This window comes from Ambystoma mexicanum, chromosome 5q (assembly GCF_040938575.1).
Source record: "Ambystoma mexicanum isolate Mex_15411 chromosome 5q, UKY_AmexF1_1, whole genome shotgun sequence".
Lineage (NCBI taxonomy): Eukaryota > Metazoa > Chordata > Amphibia > Caudata > Ambystomatidae > Ambystoma > Ambystoma mexicanum.
The window spans coordinates 403228325-403252407 of record NC_090933.1 but is presented as its reverse complement, the minus strand read 5'-3'; the positions used below and the strand labels follow the sequence as shown (position 1 = coordinate 403252407).

Genomic DNA, 24083 nt, shown 5'->3' with positions numbered 1-24083 from the left:
TGCGGGTGAGCAACTGGCAGGGCCTGGGGTCAGAAAGGGCGGCCAGGTAACCAGTGCAGTTTCTGTCCAGAAAATCAGCAGGGGGCGGGGGAGAGAAAGCAGAAGCAAAGAGGAAGGTTTTGAGGTGCTTCCGGAACCAGAGATGGTTCTCCTCAAAAAGAAGAGTATGTAGAGATTAGGTCAGAAGTTGCAGCCCATTCATTCAAAAAGAATCTTTTTTTGGCAAGACCCATCTTCCATTGCAGATCTTCTGGTAGTAGGTTGATTTGTCCCAATAATTTGAGCATTCGTTTTTGAAAAAGTGCAATTGAGACTGGCTGTGATTTGAGGAGCATGATGGAAAAATCCTCGTACAAAGAATTCGAGGGCGGGAATAGCATTTTCGTGAAAGTATTTAGCATTCTCCAATTAAAACCAGATGCCAGAGAGTTGAGCCGTAGTTCATGTCGCACCAGTGCGTTTGGGAGGTAGTTTGGAAGGCCAAGAGAGGTCTTCCAAATCTTCCCTTGGCGCTTGTTCAAGAACGGGTCCAGTTCAGTGAGGCAAAGATCCAACCCATAAAGAATGACAGCCTCCACTTTCATAGAGTAGAATCAATTAAAGTGGTAAGCGAACATTTGCAATACTTGTGGAGAATTAATTTAATTTGTCCCATTAAAGGGAGGACTTTTCCAACAAGAGAATTCGCCAATGCAAGGCAGAGGTGTTTGACAAGTTAAATCCCAAATATGTCAGATGCTGGACTAAATGGATTTCTTTTAGATTAATGGACCATCGAAATGTACACAATTCTTTGCACAATGATAAGATTACGATCTTAGACTTCGTTAAATTCACAGATAAATTGTTTTTAGTACAATAAAGAAAGAATCACTTAAGCTTATTCTGAAGGCTGCATGTCTGCGATCAAAGAGAAGGACATCATCTGCGTAAGCCAACCAAGAAAGGTGCAGATTGCCCAGAGGAACAGCAAATGACTTGGTAACGTCCCAAATGAAGTTGATGTTTGATAAATTAAGATTAAACAATACCGCTGCGAGGTTACACCCATGTTTGACACAGATCGCAGTTGGAATTGTCTCAGTCAAGAGGCCTTGTGTGATCCGCACCTTAAAGTTGGTGTTCTGATGTAATAAAGCTATAAGTGCAACCATTTTATGCCATAGTATTCCTCTTATCACGCTGTCAAAAGCGGACGAGAGGTCCAGAGAGGCTATGAAAATGGGACCTCAGGTGGAAGAGTGAGATAGTGAAGATGGGCCAAAACTGTGGCATTTAATTGTGTCCCCATGGATTTACAAAATCCTACTTGCGCTTTACTTAGAATCGAATTATCTGTTATGAAGGCGTCTACATCATGAAGAATCAGGAGTGCAAAGACTTTAGCAGCCACATCAATTATCGCGATAGGGTGGAAATTCGGAGGGTCATTTAATGGACCTTTTTTGTGTAGAGGGATAATGATGGATGTCAACCATGAGGGCAGAATTGTTTTAGTTCTAAAGATGGAATGATAGAGTTCTAGGAAAATGTACGCCCAGAACAAGGGTTCGTCCTTAATCACGCAGAGTGGTAAACCATCAGGACCTGCACATTTCGATGGTTTGAGCTTGTTAATAGCAAAGACAATGTCTGCATGGGACCATTGACACAGATCAGGAATATGATGAATTATATTCAGGATCTCGAACGGAGTGAAGGTTGAAGGCAAGGAGTATTTCTGCTCAAAGAAGGAAGACCAAGTGGTGCCATCGATGGCAGAGTCCAAAGAGGCATGGTTTAAGCCACTTGTGGTGTGTAGGAGCCTCCAAATTTCTCTAGTGTTACGGTTACACATATTACGTATCTTTTTTTATTAACTTCCAAAGATATTAGGAAGCGTAATCTTTTCCCTTCGTTTTTATATTTCTGTAAAAGAGATTTCTTAGAGCTGGTATAGGTCTCATGTTTTAGTAGAAATATACTCTTTATTATTCTTAATTCAAGATTTATCCTGGTTTTTAAGCATGCAATAGCAATAGAGAAAGGTGTGCACAAGGTAGAACCATGTGATGAAGATTTAGCTAGTGAAACAAAGGAGGCAAGATGAGTGAATCATATTAAGATTCCATTCTAAGATTTTTCCAGGACCACCAATGTCTTCATGCGAATGTGTCCAGAAATCGCGGTTAACAAGAAAGGTTAGTCGCCTACATGTGGTGGCAGTCCAGTGAATGGAGAGCATTGCACGATCTACTTGGACTAAAGCGAAGTCTGGTGATGAAGAAAAGGTCTTAACATCCAACCTCAAAGCTGAACTAACGGGAATGTGGTCACGAAGCTGAGAGGAGTGCATCACAATTGGCGAAAGTAGGCCCGATAGATTTCTTGAGGCCACTATAAAATGAATCGTGGAGGAGGCATAGCCTCTCTGCCACGTGTAGAATGTTGATGGAAATTTGGGAGGTACAACATGTAGATCCCAACCTTTCAGAAAACGAGTCCAAGTATTACCATTCGAGAATAAGTGATTATTATACATGGACACAGGTATTATAGGATCTAAAAGTGATAACGGATAAAGTGAAGCGTTAAAGTCACCCTCTTAAAATTTCCGCATGTGGACTGCGTATGAGTATCTCAAGGAGTGTTGTATTGAGTACGTGGATGGCGATTTTAATAGGTAACGTAACAGGATTCCAATAAAGAGAAATGAGAATAAGATTTTTACAGGAAGGAATGCTGAGGCTTAAATCGACCAGGAGGAACCCGGAAGAAGCGGTGGTATGATTGATTGTGGAACACAAGTTATTATTAAGAAAGATTGCTAAGCCTCCTGAAGGTCTCCCGGCATTCTTCTGTACAGCCAGCTTATAGAACGAGGTAAAGCCATCTAACTGGATGTCCTTTAGACTCTTGGTTTCTTGAATGAATAGAATAGAGGGCGCCGTTTGTGCAGCATATAGTTAAAATAATGTTTTAAGATTTTTTAGCCCACAACAATTCCAAGTATGGATGCAGAATTCATGCGATTATGAGGAAGCTACTGTTAGTGTATTAGCAGCCACTGCCTTCATAAAGGGTTCTAACCCTATTAAGCTGTTAACTGCTGTTGTAAGGGAGGCCAATTGTGCTAATATCTGAGAGTTATAAGTCCCTTTAGAGGATGATTATTCTATTTCAATGGGGCATCTAAGTACCATTGGAGGTTGAAATTCCAAAAATGACCATGCTTCCTCAAGAGAAGAGAAGCCCTGTAGTTCTAGCCCCAGTAAAGCAAGGTCAGTTTTAAACTCCCAAAGTAGTTTTGCTATGATTGAGGATTGCACTTTGCAGAGCATACGATTGTTATTAATGTTAGCAAGCCGTATCCAATCTACATGCTGAGAAATTAAGTTCCGCAGAGAAGGAATTTTGTAGAGAGCATTCGTTAAAAAAGCACGATATATACATGCCGAGCCATTGTGTTGGGAATTGCTAATCCATCCAATGGTAGTTTGCATTTCCTTAGGAATTTCCAGAAAGGACAAAAGGCTAGCATTTTTTATTACCAAAGGAAAGGAAGTCGGTATGGGAAGAAAAGAAGTCTCAGCTTTAGCGGTGTCAAGATCTTGAGCAGACAACGCGGAGGGCCCTCTTGGAGGATCACGTATAAGGATGTTATCGTTGGAGTTCTGTTTACATTGGAATTCTGATGAACTTGAGGAGGCACCGACAAAGGGGCTGAGAGACAGCATGTGCTGACACGGTGGGTAGTGAAGAAGAGTGAACAGCTGCCTGCACAGAGGTAGGGGACAGGTAAGGCCAAAACCGTAATAGTCAATTCAGAAGATACAGTTAGTTCATCAAGGTTTTTTATTCTCAAGTGCAGGAAAGGAAGTACTCATGTTTGCCTGCACCAACGTAGTTGGTAGTTCAATTGTGAGGTTCACAGGCATCGAGGGGGGTACAAGGCTCTTTTCCGACCCAACTCCAACATTGTTGGTATGTGATGTCAGATGTGAAATGGTAATTATGTTGGAAGATAAAGAAGCCTGCACGGCTTGTTTTGATTTAAGTTGTAGTACTTTTTTACTTTCTTCAATAAGTTCACTGAGATTCAAGTGCTATTCTTTGGAAAGAAGATGGCCATCTTTTTCAGAACCAGATTTAATATTGTTTCTTTGTACAGACTGGTTAGAAGGGGAACAAGATTTTGTTTCCTTATCAGACACCTTTTTTATTCATTTTCGCTCTGTGTCTTCTTTTTAGAGCTTTTTGATGAGTTTTCTTAATTCTGCGAGACGTGTAATGAAGGTTTGGTACTGGTTCTTCAGTTCCTAGCGAGTCAATGTTTATTGCAGGGTCTGCTGACTCCTGATCTAGTAGGTCCGTAATGGCAGATGGACTATTGGGAGAGTTATCGTAATGTACCCCTTCAGGGACCAAAGGGGGGGGGGAGCGTCAGGAAAGCCGGAGGGACTAGCTTCGCATTGTAAAGAACCTGTTCCACCTGCAATAGCCTTTCATGTTGCAGTTTTTCAACTGCTAAAAGATCTATGAAAGGGGACTCAGCAAAGTTTCTACTGGAGTAGTGTTCTGCGGTATCATGTTAGCAAATGTAGTTGGAATACCGTTTGCCAATAGGAGATCAGAGGTCTGGGTGCCCTTAGTAGACAAAGCTGCATGAGGAATCGTTAGAGGTATGCCTTGCCGTAATAATGAAGCAGCTCTTTCCGGACATGGTAGGTGAAATTTGTGGCACGCTTCCTGAGCGAGAATAAAGCCTTCTAGTTTCGAGAGCTTTTCTGTATTAAATGTAATGATGTCTCATGTCTTTTGGGAGAATGTGGGTATATTCGTGTCCTTTATCCAGTAGATTGAGGATTCTGGTGAGTACTGGAAAGTTATGGATCTCCTGTTAAAGTGTGTGGGAAGCACCCTCTTCTAAAGGGACAGAGGACACGGGGGAATGTGCCAGATTAGAATCTGGCAAGGAGTCTCGATCCATATGCTTCGTGGTGGGATCAAGCTCAATGTTAGCCAAAGAACGTTTATCCTGTGATGCAAAGAGCTCCCTTGTTGGGGAGCTTACAGACATGCGAGAAGGCAAAAATGGAAAGGCGGGAGCAGGGGTGCTAGCAGGTAAGGACAAAGTGGAATGCTGATGTAATGATACTGGATGAAAGTGCACTTGTTCCTGAAATGTTGGAGACTGTGGTCAATGTACTGAGCTAAAGGCTTATCCGTCTCTCCAGCGCTGCCATTAAAGCAGGCGCTAACATGGACGTGTCAGAGATAGGAACAAATGTGGCATCATGAGGCACCTTTTCCAAGTAATGAGTGTCGTTCAATACATCGATGACAGACGATGCAAACTGTACTGCAGATTCATTAGCTGCTTTTAATGAAAATGGAAAATTCAATTTAGCTTGTTTAATCTCTGCGTGTAAGTCAGATCACAGTGTTTTTTTTTTTTACTGGAGAGTTATATGGGGGCTTTAGAATATCATTAGGAGCTAAGGAAACTTCATCCTGCAATGATACTGAGAGCAAAGGGCGTTAGCCGCTTTATTGCAAGTTCTTAGAACAATCAGGTGGAGCAGTAAGTTTGCTGCCCGGTACTTTTTTTGGGAGCTCGCGAAAGTGCTTCCCATTCCAGAGTGCGATTTCCATTTTGTAGTAACAAAACAAAGGAAGGCAAAATGGAGCACCTTTAAAGTGTACAATCCTATTTTACAATAAGGGAGGCACCCAATTACTTTGCGTGGTGCGTTTCACAAAAGGTAAAGAAAAAGAAAATAAACAACTAAGTAAATCTTAGCAGAGGTGCACAAACAAAAAAAATTAGGGACACCCGCACCCCTCGCCAAACAGCCACTTCTGATGGCACTTCCGATGCGCGGGCACGCTGTGTGCGCGCACCCCAATGATATAGTGGGTGAAGTGTAGTTCAGGGCGGGCAGAGGGGTGGGCGTGAGGGGCGGAGCTGTACGATGAAACAAACACGTGTAAGTAACAAAGGGGAGGAAACACTAACAAGATTACACAGTGAGCCGTGGTGAAGCCACGGTATTAGTGATTAAAGTCCAACAAGATAAGTATTATTACTTGTAAAGTTCAAGCCATGTTGCAGCAACAGGCAAGCTTCCTCTTACGGATGGCAATGTCCAAGAGGTCCAAAGTCGCTGTGAAAGTAAAAAGCAGTCACGCAGCCGTTCCTGCCCAACAGCCACTTCTGATGGCACTTCCGATGCGCCATATATGTGAAGATATATCTTCAGGGTATACTCAGTCAGAGCCCTTCTTTGGTCTACCTGCTTTCACCACAAATCCAGAGCTTTCCCATGTTCTAGGCTTCTGGGTCCCTCAAGCTGAAGTTCGATTTCCACACTGCTCCTTGTTGGTTATGTTGGGTTCCCTCCCGAACCTCAGAAGTCCCGCAATGATCTTGGATTTGTCAACCTTAATATCAGGTCTCTCCCAGACCTTCAATCCTCTCTGCATTCCCTTCAGGTCTCTCCAAGATCTTGAAAGACTCGGTATGCACTTCAGGTCTGATGGGTACTCCCCCCCCCCCTTACCACACAACTCCTGACTCAGGGTCCTTTTCAGGCAGAACATTCCTCCCCTCTACTACCATGGTTGTACCATCTCTGGTTTCCTTCCTCAGGGTTTCATTGTGGAAATCATCAACCTCTGGCTCTGCAATTCACCAAGACCGAAGTGGGAGGTGGATTGTGGGGGGTGCCTTTGTGCACCACTGGTCAGCTTCTCCCTCCAGTGCTTCCAGGTATCAGCAGCTCTCAGTTTCTCCTTCATGTCTCCAGGCGTGTACTGCCTTCATCCAGGCAGCAGGCTTCACAGTATTCCTTCTGAGTACTGACTTTCTCCAGGCAGCAGTGTTTCTTCCTTCAGCAATACCATCCAGCACATCCACTCCCTCTACAATGTCCCCACCTACTGCACTTTCCCAGCCTCATATAAACCATAGGCTGGGGAGTGGTGTCCAATGTTTTCCTCGTGGCTTTTTTCTTTTAATGGTGGGGTCCCCTCATAGCCTCCTACCCAGTACCCCGCAACACATACATATACATGCGTATACTGTGAGAAACCGGAGGGTATTTTCACTCCTAAACCCCCTGGTGCTCTTCTCAGGGAAAGGCCATTGCTCTTGGATCCCGAGCCTGGGGGTGGAGAAGCGAGGGCGGATCACCTGGGTGCAGGGTCCTTGGGGTATGGGAGTGGGGTACACGCATGTATCCCCTTTCCCCATTAACGACCAACCTAACCTTCCCCCGACTTTTATGGGCTATTGTAAGCCAGCTCCCCTCATTTCCCCTCATGTGACAATTGACAGTACAGAGACGAGGAAGAGGCGACCAAGAGTGATGAACACTATGCCATTTCACCACTTTAGTACTGGGACAAGGAAGATGCCTGCAAAGTGTTGCGAGGGTCAGGCATGTCCCCTTAATCACAGTCAGGCAAGCTCAATTGAGAAAGCCCACATGCAACATGTTAGGATTGCAGGTGTATAAAATGAGAGACAGGGAGGCAAGTATGGGGGAGAGCAGCAGGGGACCTTGTTTGAGAGGAGGCGAGCCATTGGAGGGAACCGTGAGTCGGTCTGCTGTTTGCAGAACGCTGAGACGCTGGAGACTGCAGAAAGGGGTGGTCTGACGAAGCGTGGGTGCTGGTGCTCCTTGGGGCAGACTGAAGGCAGACAAGGGGGCCGTGTGGAGAGGCCGTCCCTTTCCCTCTAAGGGAAAGTGCTTGTTCTCCTGTGTTGAAGAGTACACAGAGTGTCTGAGTGGCAGAAGTTGGACCTAACATTAGAAGCAGAGGTTTGTATGCTCTGCATTGATGTGAGAGTTATCGATGAACCAGTGATTTTCTGACAGATGAGAAACCCGGTATAACTTGATAGGCGAGTGCATGAGCAGAAACATTTCCATTGTTGAAGTTTGAAAAGGAATACTTTGTATCGGAGTGGTCACGTGTCTCAAACGTTTGAGAAAGTCTGTGCTTGTTGAAAACGTAAACTTAGGCAAAATATATGCATATTGAAGACCAAACTGAATAGAACTTAAAATTAAGCAAACCAAATGTATGTTGAACCCCGAACTAAATGGAAATTTAAAAATCAAACGTCACAAATACATATTTAACACCGGATTAAATGAAACCCTGAAGTTAAGCATATTAAATATGCAATAGAAAAAATATGGGCCAATAAAATAAAGAGAACAGCCAAGGTGCCCATGTGAAAACAAATTATAGAAAAGGGCGCAAGTGTGACAGTCATAAGGATGATTTACTGTGGATTACTTACTCTCACAAGCACATATGTGGCCACAAGGTTGAAAGAGAACTGCTGCTTTCTTATCGGAGCATACCACACATTCTTCAATCTGTAGAAAATGAAACAAATGTGAGCAAATCAAATTCCTCAGATGCACCTACTTGCTTTATATTTAATACTAGTGTTTCACAAGTTAGTACCATCAGAATTATTCAAACCATCATCTATATAATGGTGGTAAACTATCAATTCATTGTTATGCACCTTTTCCTAAAGCCCTCTGGTGAAGGATTTGGAAGATCTAACAGCTTGGGGCAGGCAGGCAGTGTTCTCCCAGTAGTAGTGGTCAGAGCAGACAAGGCTTCCTTTTCACGAGGGGTGGTGGTAAAACGTAGTTTACACCAACATCAGCACACAAAGTATTGTCCACATACTATACCACTGAATATATACTCCAAATAAAGTAGTGCAGAAAAGAAATATCTACCCTGGAGGCAAGTACCCCAAAACAGAACATTACAACCGAAAGGGGACCCCTAAGGGACAAAAGAAAACAATTCTTAGACGTCAAGTTGCAAGTTCAGATACTTTTCAACAGCTTTAAATAGTTTAATAGGCAGCTAATGGTATAAATTGGTTAAAAGCTACTAATTTTACAGGGAAGCTGCAGAGGAGAAAATCTGGTCATATGTTGACAAGGAAGATCCAGTACAGGAATCGACCAGCAAAAAGTCCACAATGGAAGATTGCTTCTAAATTCTTTGCAATATATTTACGAGGAAACCGGTTATCCCTCCCTTTCAGACGAACACAATTTAGGATTGCAAATGGTCCTGGCCAGATTCTCGACAGGTCATCAGCATTGACAAACGGAGCATTTTTAATTATCAAAAATATATGTTTATTCTTTTTTTTATAAAATTCTTAGCAGATTAGAACATACACAATTACTAACATCCTATACAGATATAGATATTCATTCAGACAATTATTCAACAAATGACAACACTATAAAGTTGTTGTGCCTGGGGGTTAGTATGAGGTGATCTGTTTAGCTGCAAAACACAATTTTCTTTTATGGACAACAGTTTGACATATTTCATGACAGTCAAAACCACACAACACACTCTGTAGATACAACAGAAAAAGTTGAGTAATGTTTCAACCAACTCAAACCCTTTATATGGGTTTTTAATAAATCTATAATGTACAGATGCAAATTGTTGTGAGAAGGACAAGAATATGTTATCCTTTATGGAAATAAAAGACTTGTCAACCCATGATGTCTAGTCAGGTTTTGGTAGTCCCGTTGTGTTTCGGCCCTTCTCGTGTGAAACGCTTTTCCTGAGCATGCTCACGTGGTTCTGTATTGGGCCTTAGAAATGATTTGCTGGATATGCGAGTCACTGGCCGCAGCCCTATAGAGCAACTGTGTAGGCGTATCTGTGTTTTTTAGGTCCCGCCTGTCTGGCCACAAAAATCTTGGGCGTCTGCCTGATGTGGTTGGTGGGCTGTTTTAGGCCAGCCGATTGAGTGAATGTGTATATTTAAGGGAGACCCTGTTCATGCCCAAACTCTGCTTTTTCTTGCCTGAATTGCAAGAGGACTTGCTTCAAAGATTGGATGCTGAGTCTGCAGTACAAAGTTTGACCATACTGGCCGGGCTCTGTCCTTTGTGTTTAGCTATGGTGGTTCTTTTGTTTGCTCAACGTCCTTCCTGAGCTATTTCTAGTCAGCCTGGTCATCCCCACTGTCTGGGCTGATTGTCATGTGATGCTCTGTTTCAGGGGCCGTTTTAGCACCATCTTCCACTTCCAGAGACCGCTCTTCAATTGGCACGTCTGGTGGGTTTAGAACACCTTTGTCCTCATTGTGGGACTTTTTGACTGGTTAGCTGCTCTAGCTTGGCCTAGAAATTAAAGTTACTCACTGAAGTGAATAAAGTACTCATAGTCCATAGTCCCCTTTCCTCAATCTTTGTGGGGCATCCCCAAACATGGGGACAGTACGGAAACCTTTCGCATCGACAAATTGAGCTTCCCCTTTAAAGTTAGTAGAGCGTGCGGGCGCAGTGTTAGGCAAGATTGTATGCAATACCCTTTGGGTACACTACAACAACCCTGACCTCCTGGCAATAGGAACCCAACCTTTGGTATAAGTCTGTACTACAGAGGTTGGTAGCGTGTTGGCAGCCAGGCTCATCTCAAGAGGGGTCAATGTGAGCTGTAGGGGAGTTACACAGATTCACAGTGACAAGTATTCAAATAAACTTTTACACAAGGTTTCTTGATTAAACAATTATTCATTTATTTAACAGTCAGTTAGAGTACGCTTTCTTCAGAAGGGGGCAATACAATAGTAACACAAATACACTCCAAAATACACACTTAATATTTCCAAATCAGTAAGTACCCTTTTGGGATGAGACACTTCCTACACCCTCGGGTGACTTTAGTAACTAGGACACTGTGGACATGAATATACCACTGTTTGCATTAAGAACCAGACTTAAGAGTATGTAAAAGAAAAAGGTTATTAGAACAAAACAAAAGATCTCACAAATATTCTGAAGCAGGTAAGTACTTTTGGTTACCGTCCAATGCAAAGTAAGCAAGACCAAACACAATGTCAGAGGGAAGAAGAGTCATTCAGGGAGCCAGGCTAGGCCAAAGTCAATTGGGCAAAAGTCTAGGTGAGCTGAAGTACTTCTTGCAGGTAGGTAATAGTCTTGCACAAGGTTTTAGAAGTTTTTGTAGAAAAGAAGAATCAAAGCAGGGCCACAAGCTGATTAGGCTTGTGAGGTAAAGAAGCTGTTAGCAACTCTACAGAAGCAAACAAGACTAGTCTCAAATGAGAACAAGTGGGGTTACACAAGAGGTACGTCCTCTTAGACATTACAGTACCTTTGGTTAGAAGCAAAGGGCTTTGGCTGGCTTCTGTTCCTGTGCCGCTCTGCAGATCCGGTGTTCCTGGGCCTCAGTCGTGGGGACAAGATGGAGGACTCCTGCACTGCAACCGGACAGTCGGCGACTGAAAGGGACCAACTTCTATTCAGTGGCACTTCACGGTTTCAGCTCCTCGCGTTTAAGTAAATAGCAACATCGCAGACTCTTGGCTGTCGAGATGGGCTTTCCTTGCATCTGGGGTCCAGCACTGTTGAGGTGGTGTCTCTCCCTGGCTTTTCGGTTTTAGCAGCAACTGCAGTGGAATTTCAACCAGCTCCGAGAGGATGTCCAGGTGGCTTACTTTGGAGTTGATTGGTCCCAACAACTCAAGGGGAGAAGTCGTCCTTGCAGGGCTTCTCTCGTCGAGGTGAATTTCGGAGCTTCAGCACAGCAGCAGGGCTTCACCGGGAAAACCAACCGGTCCAGGAGTTGCAGCAGGCGTCTCTTCCAAGTTCTTCTTCAGATTCCGTCGTCCAGTGGCCGACTCTGCCTTCCAAGCAAAAAAGTCTTGCCTTTCATGCAGGCTTCTGTCATTCAATCCAGCCGTGGCTGCCCTTGCCGGACAGCCAACCGGCCAATCACCTAGGAGTGCAGTCCTGTCTCCTAGGTGTAACGCTCACCTGGTCTCCCCGGGGACGTCAGTCAGCCTGCTCTGACCTCTTACGACCGCGAACCCTTCCCTGGAGTCTACTCAACGGGAGACTGGGCCTGAAACACAGGATTGGTAGAGTTTAACTCCCTATTGTCTCTGTGTTTGAACCCCTTCTTCCCCGGGGTCCAATCCTTCCCTTTGATCCAAAGCTCACCTTGTTTTCTTGGAAAGTGTGCTCTCCGTCTTGCTTTCAGCGCAGGGGCGCGTTGATTGATGCAGGCTCATTGCTGCCTAGTTACTTCACTGGCAAAAGTCCGACAGGTAAGTATAATGAGTCTTTTGAACAGTTCTCTAACTTCGCTCCTTTCCTTCCTTAGATGATGGCCGGCATCCGGGGATGGTGACGTGCTGCTGAGATGAGTAGCGCTGAAGGCGAGTGAGAGCGCGATGCAACCCTTTCGTAATGAACTGAGTTCTTTTTCTGTGTCTTTTAGGTGCAGCGACGTTTTCAGGGTGGATGCCGGTTATGAAGAAGAAATGAGGTGAGTAAGCGCGGTATGCGGCGCCTCTAGATGTTTCCACGCTAACCTGGAGTGTCTTTTCGCTCTTGCAGATGGATGAGAAGTTCCGGAGACAGAGTTCCCCCAGAGCGGCTGGGATTCAGGTAAGCGTTTGAAGCTCGTACAGTCTTTAAAAATAAGCGAAGATTTGCTGAATGCTTACTAATGCCTTTTTTCTGTTCATTTCCCTTAGGAAGCGGCGTGCCGGGATGGGAATGACAGCGCCGAAGATGCCCGCAGAACAGAAGAAGCGATGAATGATGGGCAGAAGCGCTGCAAGGTAAGGCTGTTCCTAACAGTGTTCTTGTTCTTGCAGGAGCTGAGCGCTGAAGAAAGATGCAGGCCTACTGGAGACCGATCCGAACACGGTGAGTGTCACACTGCAGGTGCAGAAAACACAAAGCATGTTTCTCAGCCTGGGCGTGGCTTAAATAGTCTCTGGGTATCCCAGGTGTCTCTGGGCTGAGCCACACCCAAAAGACTAGCACATGCAGTTCTGGGAACTGAAATATGTGGGGGCATCCATCTTTGCCCCATCAATGCACTACAAGTCCAATCCGCAATGTTATCCTATGTGAGTGAGTCTGGTGCCACAAGCGCCAAGTCTGACTCCAAGTGGGTCTTTGGAGGGATGGAGAGGCCCTTGAGGGCCATGTAGGTGATTGTGGCCTGGCTCCAGCCTGACATCTTGGAGGGCTGGGGACATGAGGGCCAGGAATCATGACACGTAGACAGAGCAGCCAGGCTCATTTTAGGAGGGGGAGAGGGCTGTAGGAAAGTACATAGAACCTTTAGTATGCCAATGATTGCACAGAAACAATTACAACCAGAAGTATTATAAAAAATAAAGGTTTACTTTAAATGCAAGTAGGCCAAGTTAAGTCTCAGGGTATGTACTGGGCATAGAGCCATAAAAGAGTATAAAAGCACACCACAATGCTTGAAGGTACACAGACCAAAGCATAAAACCTTCTTCAGAATAGCTAACAGTAATTCTAGGGAAGTCGGTCCTTACCATACAGGTTTAGTATAGGTCGCACCTATTCATGCGGAGTAAAACCACTAGTTTCTTTTATATTCATTTCTGTAATAGAAGGGTAGTAGTTCCGGTCAGTTATGCAGTGACGCTCGACAAAGACATCACATTATCAACCATCTCTCTCCAGGATTCTTTTCTAAATAGTGGAACACGGATTCAAGGAACAGTATATACGGGGATAAATTATTCTAGGTGAGTAAAACCTTTTTGGTGTAATATACAAATACAGTTGCTTTTTAGCTCAGTGGAACACAGTCTAAGATAAGCAAGAACTCTCTACACTAATTTTAGGATGCACCAGGCAGACCAAGTTCAGCTACACCTAAAGAACACTTTTCAATAATGGCACACAGCTATTCTAGGCAGGTACAACCTAATGTTGTAATACACTTACAGTTGCATTTCAGATCAGTGGAACACAAACTGAGGTAAGCAATAACTTATTTTAGGATGGCACACAGCTAACTGAAGGTAAGTACAACCTATTTTTTTTGTTAAAGGATCTATCAGCAATTTATAGGTTTGTATAGACCTAGGGCTGTTTTAGCATCTGTATAAAACAGACCAGGGAAGGCAAAACCCAATGATACACTTTATGAATGACTCCATGTTTTTCTAGGTAGGTAAAAACCAAGGCAGACCTATTCTAAACAGGCCTATACAGCAAGTTAGGGAAAGCAATTCCCAGTTGGGGAACTTCTACACCTATTCTCTGAACTAAAAAGTTAGTGAAGCCACCAGCATTACTTTTTGGAAAGAGGCATAACCAATTCACAGGTGAGTACATTAACCGTGTACATACTTTTCAGAATGGCACAACACACATTCAAGGTAAGAACTTTTGTCACTGTCCACTCTCAGAGTTACAGTTACTAACTCCTTCACAAGTACGTACTTTTAAATACTTGCTATGCTTTTCAAGACAGAATCCTTTACTTATCCAGTCCTTCCCTATTCTATTGCACGAGTTCACTCAGAGGCAGAAAAGGCACCCTAGTGGTCTAGGAGCCAGCTGTAGGCTGGGCGAGATAGGCTTCTGCTGTGGAAGCCTATCTTGTTCAAACAAGTAAGTAGTTCACTTTAAAGTTAGTTAGGATCCAGGGAATTCGGAAAAGACACCCTAGGAGGACTCCAGCAGTGGGCCTGGGTGAACTGCATGAGAGAACTCCCAATCACAGAAAACACCCCTAAGCTTTACAGAAATCCCAAAGGCTAAGGTAAGGTAAGTAAATACCCCAGCCAACACAGTACCTCAGGACAGAAGACTTCAGGGTCTGCAGCCAAAAACCTGGTCGATGGATTCCTTTGCCATGAAGACGGAAGACAGGACTTTGGAAGAGATTTTGCATCAGGGAAAAACCGAGGAGGCTCCAGGCAAGAGTTCCCGCAGTGGAGCAGGAGCAGAAAAACCTGTGCGACGTCCTCTGCTGCGTCCTCCCGTTATCGCTGGGTGACCTGTCAGGCCTTCGTGTACCGCGGTCCCAGAACCCCTTGAAGCCAGAGAAGGTGCAGGGTTGAACTCGGTCCTGCCCTGGGACTGAGGAAAGTATTTCTGACCTGGTTTTGTCAGGATGGCTAAGGACTTGGCTGTTTGAGTGGAGGTTTTGTTCTTTGTCAACTCGTCATCGTTTGACAAATGAAAAAGGTATGTGCCCTCAAAGGGCAGACCCAGGATCCCTTCCTGCACAGCAGAAGAAAACTTAGTGGCGTGCATCCACGCCGTCCTTCTCATCTTGACCCCTAAGCACAGCCCTCTGGTGGCTGTGTCAATATGGGAGACTGAAGACTCCATGAGGTCCTGAGCAATGGCCTGGGCCTCTTCCAGCCCGGAATTGAAGGACACCTGCTTGTCCGAAAAGGGGTGGGGTGGGGGGGGGGGGGGGGGGGGTTTGTCAGAAATTCCCTGAGCTCCCGCCACAGCTTCTGGATAGCTGCGGCCAAGAGGGTGTCTGCGTTGGCTTGCCACAGATGTAGTCCAGAGATGGAATAACACCGCTTTCCCAAAGACTCAAGGACTTTGTCCTCCTTGGAGAGGCAACTGGAGGTTGCTCCTGTGGAGGAAGATGACGAAGACGATTGTTTAGAATACAAGGGGGCTGCAGCCACCACTGAGGAATGCAGCTGCAGGTGGGAGGCAAGAAGGATTGGCACCCGTCTAACAGCCTAAACCTGCTGTCCACCTTCTGATCAATCTGGGCGTTGGCCCTGGACTTCGCTCAGACCTTCCGCACCACCTGCAGAACATCCTTCTCCAGAGGGATGCCAGACCAGATTATGGTGCGCTTCCCCAAGACCTCTGCTAGCACTCCTGACTCCTGGGGTGCTTCCTCTGGCAGAGGGACCCCCAATAACTATGCCAGGCCCTGAAGGCAGTCATGAAAGGCCTTAATGGATGCAGAGGGATCATCCTGGGCGTCATCATCGTCCCCAACCCTACCCTTTTTCACAGGCCGAGGGGAATCCGGGCACTGGGACACAGGTGCTAGCGGGGTCCCCCCAGGTTCAGAGCCGCAGACAGGTCCAACGGCTGTTGAGGGGGAGGCGTTGGTGGTACAGGAGGTTGTGGGGGCGTCAGAACAAATGGTAGGGGCTGAACCGGGAGAGGGACCGGTACTGGAACTGGCAGCGCTGGAGGAACGGGAGGAGTACCCCAGAGTAGGGGGTTGTGGCGGCGCCACCTGCGCTATGACCTCCACAATGTCCTTTCAGGAGCCCCTTCATCTGAGTGTAACGCATGAGGAATAGGAAGCGCTCGAAGAAGCGATCCTCACAAGCCGCTGGGTCTCTAGGGGCCCTCCAAGGTGCTGGGCCTCCGATCCTGGTCGAAGCGCTGAGGCACCCGGTGCGTGTAGCTGTAAGGTTGTGATGGGTAGATGTATCCCTGAGGAGACCAGAAACCAGCAATGTAGGATCTGTTGCCGCTTCCAGAAGGAAGAAGGCTGGGATTATCCTGCAAAGGCCATTCGGTGGGCAAATGCACTGGTAGGCCCTGGGCTGGACCGTAGATGGCCGCTGGTCTGGTAGGCTCTGCCACGTGCCTCTCTGCCATTTTGAAGCCTTGCGCCACGGCCTGGGTGGGAGGGTGTGGAGGCGCTGAGCCAAGAGAGGCCTCAGACACAGGAGGATACAGCATGGGTCTTGCACCAGAAGCAGAGGCGTTGACCTCAGAGATCCCTCTGGTAAGCGCTGAGCCCTCAGCCAGCCGGCCGGCCTGTAGTCTCAATGCCCTGACTCACGACCTGAGAGCGAGCCCCGGTAGGCTGGATGCCCTCGGCACCTGTGCCGGTAATCATGCTGGATTGTGCAGAGGACAGACTCTTGGAGGTGGCACTTAACGATCCCTTACCCCCTGGGGTCGAAGAGGATGAACTTGATCGCCCTTCCGTGGTCAACCTGGTAGGGCCCCCGGGCCCCTCAGCTTGGGAGCCGGTAGCCTTAGAGGCTTTGGGTCCGTCAGAACCTGAATCAGAGGAACCCCTACCCCTGGGAACCCTGAGGAAGGAGTTGCTGTGCTGTGGAGGCCTACCTTGTCTTGAGAGGTCATGGAGACAAAGTCCTTAAGGTGGGGCGGAGGAGAAATGTAGAAGATCTCCCACCACGGCGACAACAGATTCTTTACTGCCCTGTGACCAAAGCTGCAAGTCGAACATGCATCCCAGCGGTGGTCTGACACCAAACACTCAAGCAAGAGGGCACAGGGGTCTGAGGCCGGGAACAAGCGGTTGCATGAGGCACATCTCGTCAATCCTCCTGTGGCCGACATGCGCCAGGGGAGGCAAGCCACCGAAGGGAAGTTAAATAAGATTGAAAAAACAAACCAAGGAGCAAGCAAACAGCTAAAAAAGTCTCTACGCTGGCTGCCAGGTCCAACACTGCCCGTGTGGAAAAAGGAGACTGAGGTGAGGCACCGGAGGGCAGGGCCTTGGCAGGGCATTCCCACACACAAGGCCGTGTCCCGGAGCGCTATACGAAATTTAAAGGGGAACTCAATTTCTTGATGACCAAGGTTCCGGTAGTGGACCCATGCTGGGGGATGCCCCACAAGGATGAAGGAAAGTGGATGGATGAGTAATATGCAGATCCACTTGGTCAGTATCCTAAACCTTCCTGCTGCCTCCTCCTTGGTCATTGCTTCTGCTCCTGCCTGGTGGGTCACCATCCTTTGCTCCTGGCTGGTGTGTCACCATCCTCAGAAGGCAGATTATTTCTCTTTTGGGTAGTCTGGTCTATCGCAGGTCTGGGATGCAAGTCCTTGGTTACCACATCCTGTAAATCGTCCTGTAAAAGAAGCTTAGTACTCAGCGTTTTTTGCAGTTCCTGAGCCAAGTGCTGTCTAATTTGCCACAGAGTACTACACCCCTAGTTCCTGGAAATGATGGGTTATTAGACTGATGTCCCATCAAAGGCCCCTGTATAGTGAGGTTCTGCAGGCGTCGCTAGCACAGTTCGCCATCTACTTCCATTAGCCTGAATCCTCATTTGGTTCCGTACTGGGTCTTGCACCTGGAACTCTTCTACAGTCTCCTCAGATGACCTCTGGAAAAGGTGGCAAATTTATCCACACCTACGAGGTAACACACATGCTTATAATTGAATTTGTCCAGTTCATTTCCAGGGGAAACTTTTCTACAACTACTAACCGCCACTGCGCTATAAATTCTCTGGCTATCTTGCCTCCCGCCACTCTTTGAGATCCGAGTCGGCTGGTTTGCTCTGTGTAACTTTTCGCGGGTCCCGATTGGGCGGACAAGCCTTTTCTGTCGCAGCAGCACAGCTATGGAACAAGCTACTAGTTGAACTGAAAAAGATCCATAATCATCTGACCTTTAGGAAAGCCTCAAAGACGCACCTTTTCTAATTATTATGGATAATGCTTTCTGGGTTTGCAATCTGTGATTAGGTTTCTCTAGTCCTCTGCAGTGCCATGATGCCCCAGGGCGACCGTGCGCTTTATAAGTAGTCTTAACATAACATACCTGAAGTGATTTGGAACAAGTTACTTACCTGTAACTGTTGTTCTCCAGCATGGGACTGGCATGGATTCACATGCTCATGAATATTCCCCGTTGTCAGGCCGGGAATCCTCGGTAAAGAAAAAAAATCAGTATCAGTTTCGTTTCTGATCTGTCTTTCTTAGTAGTAACCAATCAATGATCTCTGGGTCATACTGCCCCCAGCCAATGACTGCCCTCTACCTAAGCCCCTCCCCTGGCAGCTATCCTCAGATTTGGTAGCACGTGAAGTGGCAGTATGAACAAGTGAAGAGCCGCAGAGGGGAAGGAGGGAGGGTTTGCATGTGAATCCATGCCAGACCCATGCTGGAGAACAACAGTTACAGGTAAGTAACTTGTTCCTTCTCCAGCATGGGGTCTGGCATGGATTCACATGCTCACGAATATAAGAATACATAGCAGTATACACATGCACAACCACGGGATAGCTGCTAGTAGCTTCTACACAGTTGTGTGCTGCCTAACTTTTTGTGTGAACATTACTTACTTAGGGCAATACCCTGTCAATTTATAAAAATCGCCCCATTGTTTGTTAATAATCAACATTAAGCAATACAACAACTCAACATTAAGCATCTCTTACCTCCTCACCAGGCTCACCTTAAGCGAACAGGTTGCGCAGCACTGTTTGGCCGACCCTGGACTCCTCCCTGGAGTCCCGATCGACGCAGTAGAATCTTGTGAAGGTGTGCGTTGACCTCCACATAGCAGCCCTGCAGATGTCCAGCAGGGGCACACCAGACAGGAACGCCGTGGTATCAGCGATCGCTCTGGTCGAATGGGTTCTCGGACGGCCGGGCAGCGGTCGGTTTGCCAATCGGTGACAGTGCATGATGCAGCCGGAGAGCCATCTGGAAATGGAAGCCTTCGAGAGAGCCTTCCCCTGATTCACAGGTCCAAAGTTCACAAACAGCTGTGATGTCTTCCGAAAACTCTTTATGCGGTCCACGTAGAACTTCAGCACTCTAGCCACATCCAGCAAGTGCAAAGTCCTCTCGGCCGGCGACGAAGGCGACGGAAAGAAAACTGGCAACACCAAGGGCTCGTTGAGGTGGAAGTCCGACTGCACCTTTGGCATAAAGGAGGGGTGCATCCTCAGCACCACCCTTGTGTCGTGAAAAGTCAAGTATGGAGGCTTGCAAGATAGGGCCTGGATCTCTCCCACTCGTCGTGCGTAGGTGATGGCCACAAGAAATGCTGTCTTCCAAGACAGGAACTTCAACTGCCCTCTACCTAAGCCCCTCCCCTGGCAGCTATCCTCAGATTTGGTAGCACGTGAAGTGGCAGTATGAACAAGTGAAGAGCCGCAGAGGGGAAGGAGGGAGGGTTTGCATGTGAATCCATGCCAGACCCATGCTGGAGAACAACAGTTACAGGTAAGTAACTTGTTCCTTCTCCAGCATGGGGTCTGGCATGGATTCACATGCTCACGAATATAAGAATACATAGCAGTATACACATGCACAACCACGGGATAGCTGCTAGTAGCTTCTACACAGTTGTGTGCTGCCTAACTTTTTGTGTGAACATTACTTACTTAGGGCAATACCCTGTCAATTTATAAAAATTGCCCCATTGTTTGTTAATAATCAACATTAAGCAATACAACAACTCAACATTAAGCATCTCTTACCTCCTCACCAGGCTCACCTTAAGCGAACAGGTTGCGCAGCACTGTTTGGCCGACCCTGGACTCCTCCCTGGAGTCCCGATCGACGCAGTAGAATCTTGTGAAGGTGTGCGTTGACCTCCACGTAGCAGCCCTGCAGATGTCCAGCAGGGGCACACCAGACAGGAACGCCGTGGTATCAGCGATCGCTCTGGTCGAATGGGTTCTCGGACGGCCGGGCAGCGGTCGGTTTGCCAATCGGTGACAGTGCATGATGCAGCCGGAGAGCCATCTGGAAATGGAAGCCTTCGAGAGAGCCTTCCCCTGATTCACAGGTCCAAAGTTCACAAACAGCTGTGATGTCTTCCGAAAACTCTTTATGCGGTCCACGTAGAACTTCAGCACTCTAGCCACATCCAGCAAGTGCAAAGTCCTCTCGGCCGGCGACGAAGGCGACGGAAAGAAAACTGGCAACACCAAGGGCTCGTTGAGGTGGAAGTCCGACTGCACCTTTGGCATAAAGGAGGGGTGCATCCTCAGCACCACCCTTGTGTCGTGAAAAGTCAAGTATGGAGGCTTGCAAGATAGGGCCTGGATCTCTCCCACTCGTCGTGCGTAGGTGATGGCCACAAGAAATGCTGTCTTCCAAGACAGGAACTTCAACGGCGCCGAATGCATAGGCTCGAATGGGGCACCCATGAGCCTGGTCAGCACCACGTTGAGCTCCCACGCCGGGGCAGGAGCCCTCACCGGCGGGAACGATCGGAATAGTGCCTTCATGAATTCCATCACCAGGCGATGAGGCCACAAGGACGCCCGTCCTGTAGTTCTGGTGTATCGGGAAATGGCAGCCAGATGTATCTTGATGGAGGCGTGAGCCAGTCTAGCTTTGGTCAGCGACAGAAGGTACGGCAATACTTGAGGGGCCGTAATCCGCAGAGGGTTAATCTTCTGTGCACGGCACCAGACAGAGAACCTCTTCCACTTATGCCCATAACATTTGAGAGTTGAGGACGCCCTGGCTTTTGCAAGAACCTCTCTGCAGTCAGCCAGGATATCGTACCCTCCAAACTCTAGTGCTGCAGGAGCCAAGCCTGCAAGTTCAGCGACTCCGGGTCGTGATGAAGAATGGCACCTCCTTCTCTGGAGAGAAGATCTGCGTCCGTCGCCAGCTTTATCGGTGGGGACGCTGACAAGTCCAGAAGGTCCGGGAACCAGATCTGTCTCGGCCACGCCAGTGCGACGAGGATCATCCTGCACCTGGACCTCTTGAGCTGGTTGATGAGAACGAGCGGCAACGGCAACGGAGGGAACGCGTACAGGAACAGGCCGTCCCAAGGGAACGAGAAAGCATCGCCCATGCTCCTCGGTTGTGCGAACCTGCTGGCGAACCTCTGGCACTTGGAATTCGTCGCCGTCGCGAATGGGTCGATCTGGGGTTTGCCCCACCGTTCAAAGAGCCGATCCACCTGCTCCTGGTGTAGTTCCCACTCGTGGCACGTGCGCAGCTCCCTGCTGAGTGAGTCGGCGATGGTGTTTTTTATTCCTGCCAGGTGGAAGGGAACCAGAAACATCCCCTGGGCGACGGCCCAGTGCCACAGATCCTGGGCCTCCTTGGATAGGGCTGGGGATCTGGTGCCTCCCTGCTTCCGGATGTAGAACATCGTGGTGGTATTGTCGGTGAAGATCTTCACCACTTTGTCCTTGAGGGACGGAAGGAACGATTTGAGCGCCCAGAACACAGCTCGCAGCTCCAGGATGTTGATGTGAAGAGACCTCTCCGCCGGCCGGGAGCCAGAGGCCTCTTGTGTGGAGATCTCCGGTGTGGGCCCCCATCCCTCCAGGGAGGCATCCGTCGTTACCATCTCCTGATACGCCGGGGCTTGAAAGTCCATGCCTGCCGCGAGGTGCGCACGGGCACCCCACCATAGAATCGCCTGACGGAACTCCTCGTCGAGCGGGATCCCGTCTTCGAAGCTGCCCGCCGCTTGAATCCAGCAGGTGTCGAGGAACTCTTGTAGCGGACGCATCTGAAGTCTGCAAAGGTAGATGCATGAGGACATCATCCCTAGGAGGGACTTGATGGACCTCACTCTGGCCACATCCGTGGCCAACAGGCGCTGCACCTTGCCCAAAATGGCCTTCATCCTTTCTTCCGACGGAGATGCCAATCGTTTCACTGTATCGAGTTTCGCTCCCAGAAACAGTGCCACCTGCGACGGGACCAGATGGGATTTGGGGTAGTTGATGGCGGATCCCAGCTCCGTGAGCAGGTGGACGGTCCTTGCTGTGTGTTCGACGGCGAGTTCTCTTGACCTTGCACGGATTAGCCAGTTGTCCAGGTAGGGGTAGATGTGGACCCCTTGCAGGCACAGCCGTGCCGCCACAGGTGCGAGGCACTTGGTGAACACCCTGTGTGCCGACTTTAATCCGAACGGCAGGGCTCTGTATTGGTAGTGACGCCCCTGGACTACGAATCTGAGGAACTCTGTGTCCTTTTAGAATGGGGATGTGGAAGTAAGCATCCTCCAGGTCTAGTGACCATCCTGAATTTCTGTGCCTTGATGTACTTGTTCAACCGACGCAGGTCCAGGATGGGGCGCCAACCGCCTGTCTTCTTTCTGACGAGGAAGTATCTTGAGTATACCCCGGAGCCTCTTGGGGACGAGCTCAGTGGCACCCTTCTTGAGCATCGCCCTTACCTCCAACAGCAGTTGAGGGACGTGATTCTCCTTCCTGGCCACGGGAGGAATGTGAGGACACTTCTTTTGAAATTCCAGCGAGTGTCCGCGGGCCAGGGTGTCCAGCACCCAATGGTCGGTGGAGATGGACTTCCACACGCTGACGAACTTCGTCAGCCGGCCTCCCACCGGGGTGCTTCGGTGGGGGCCCGACGCTACGGCCGGTTCAGCCCTGCTTGGAAGAGGCCTTGCCGACAGCGGTGAGACCCTCCTTGCTTGCCACGGCCTCTGTAGGCCTCCTGGGACAAGGAGCAGGCCGCCTGGCAGTAAGTAGAGGAGCCGCCGCTGGATCCCTTGGAGGCTCCCTGTCTGCCTCCAGAGCTCCGGAAGGGCCGCCGTTGCAGAAGGACTCCTAGGGCTCGGGTTGTTTCCGTGTCTGTCTTGATGGCCTGGAGGGACTCATCCACCGTATTTCCACACAGGTTGTTGCTGTCGTACGGCATGTCAAACACTCTGGTCTGGACGTCCTGGCGAAAGTCTGTTGCCTTGAGCCATCCTCATCGTCGGAGGCAAACCCCGTTGCCCAGTTGGCGAAATCCGGTATCGGCAATGTCCGTTGCCACCGTTATGGCGTGATCCGACGCCACCTCTCCTTCCTGCAGAATCTGTAGGGCCTCCGCCCTCTTGTCGTCCTGCAGGAAGTCTAGCTTGGGGGGGGGGGGGTCATCGCCTCGCTCCCCCTCGGCTCCCTTCGAGATCGACCGGGGCCTCTCCAGAAGCTTACCCGGGTTCTCTGACTTCCTCTTCCCCGAACCAGAGCGCTGGCTTGTGGTTGATCGTGCCGGGGAAGTCGCCCCTGCCTGGCAGCCGAGGAGCCCGACCTTTCGGCGCTCCCGGTGCCCGCAGACTCGCGGTGCTTGGCCTTCTGTTGGGCCCCCATCACCGGGGCGCCCTCACAGGATTTAGAAGACCGCTCAGACTTTTTCTTTGCCTCCTCACCTGCTGTGCCCTTCTCCAGCCAGGCGGCGAGGCGGGAACGATGATCTTGCTTGGTCCGTTCCGACAGGTTCTTGCAGAACGCACAGTCCTTCTCCACGTGCGTCTTGTCCTCATGAAGGCAGTAGAGACATCTCGAATGCTCGTCCTCCTTGAAAACATTTTGCAATCCGCATCCTGGGCAGCTCCTGAACAGCTTGGATCCGGGCATCGAGCTACCCTTGTCCTGGGCCATGTCTGTTGAGGTAGGCCACAGATCTTCCGGAATCTTCCAAGAAGCGTAACTCGATGAAAACTTCACCCTTGAGGGGCGTAGAAGAATTCTGAAACGGGTCCCCGTTATCGGAAGTAGAAACGGTGGAGCTTGATGCTCGATTAACTGGAAA

General features: G+C 48.4%; 1 protein-coding gene across 2 annotated transcripts in view; it reads right to left on the bottom strand.

The window, feature by feature from the left end:
• The window catches only part of MIB1 (MIB E3 ubiquitin protein ligase 1), an 863979-nt gene that overhangs the window by 19200 nt on the left and 820696 nt on the right, over positions 1–24083 (bottom strand). For both annotated transcript variants that reach the window (XM_069620891.1, XM_069620890.1), the window contains exon 18: positions 8294–8372. In XM_069620891.1, the coding sequence (XP_069476992.1) occupies positions 8294–8372 (79 nt within the window). The remainder of the gene's footprint in view (positions 1–8293; positions 8373–24083) is intronic.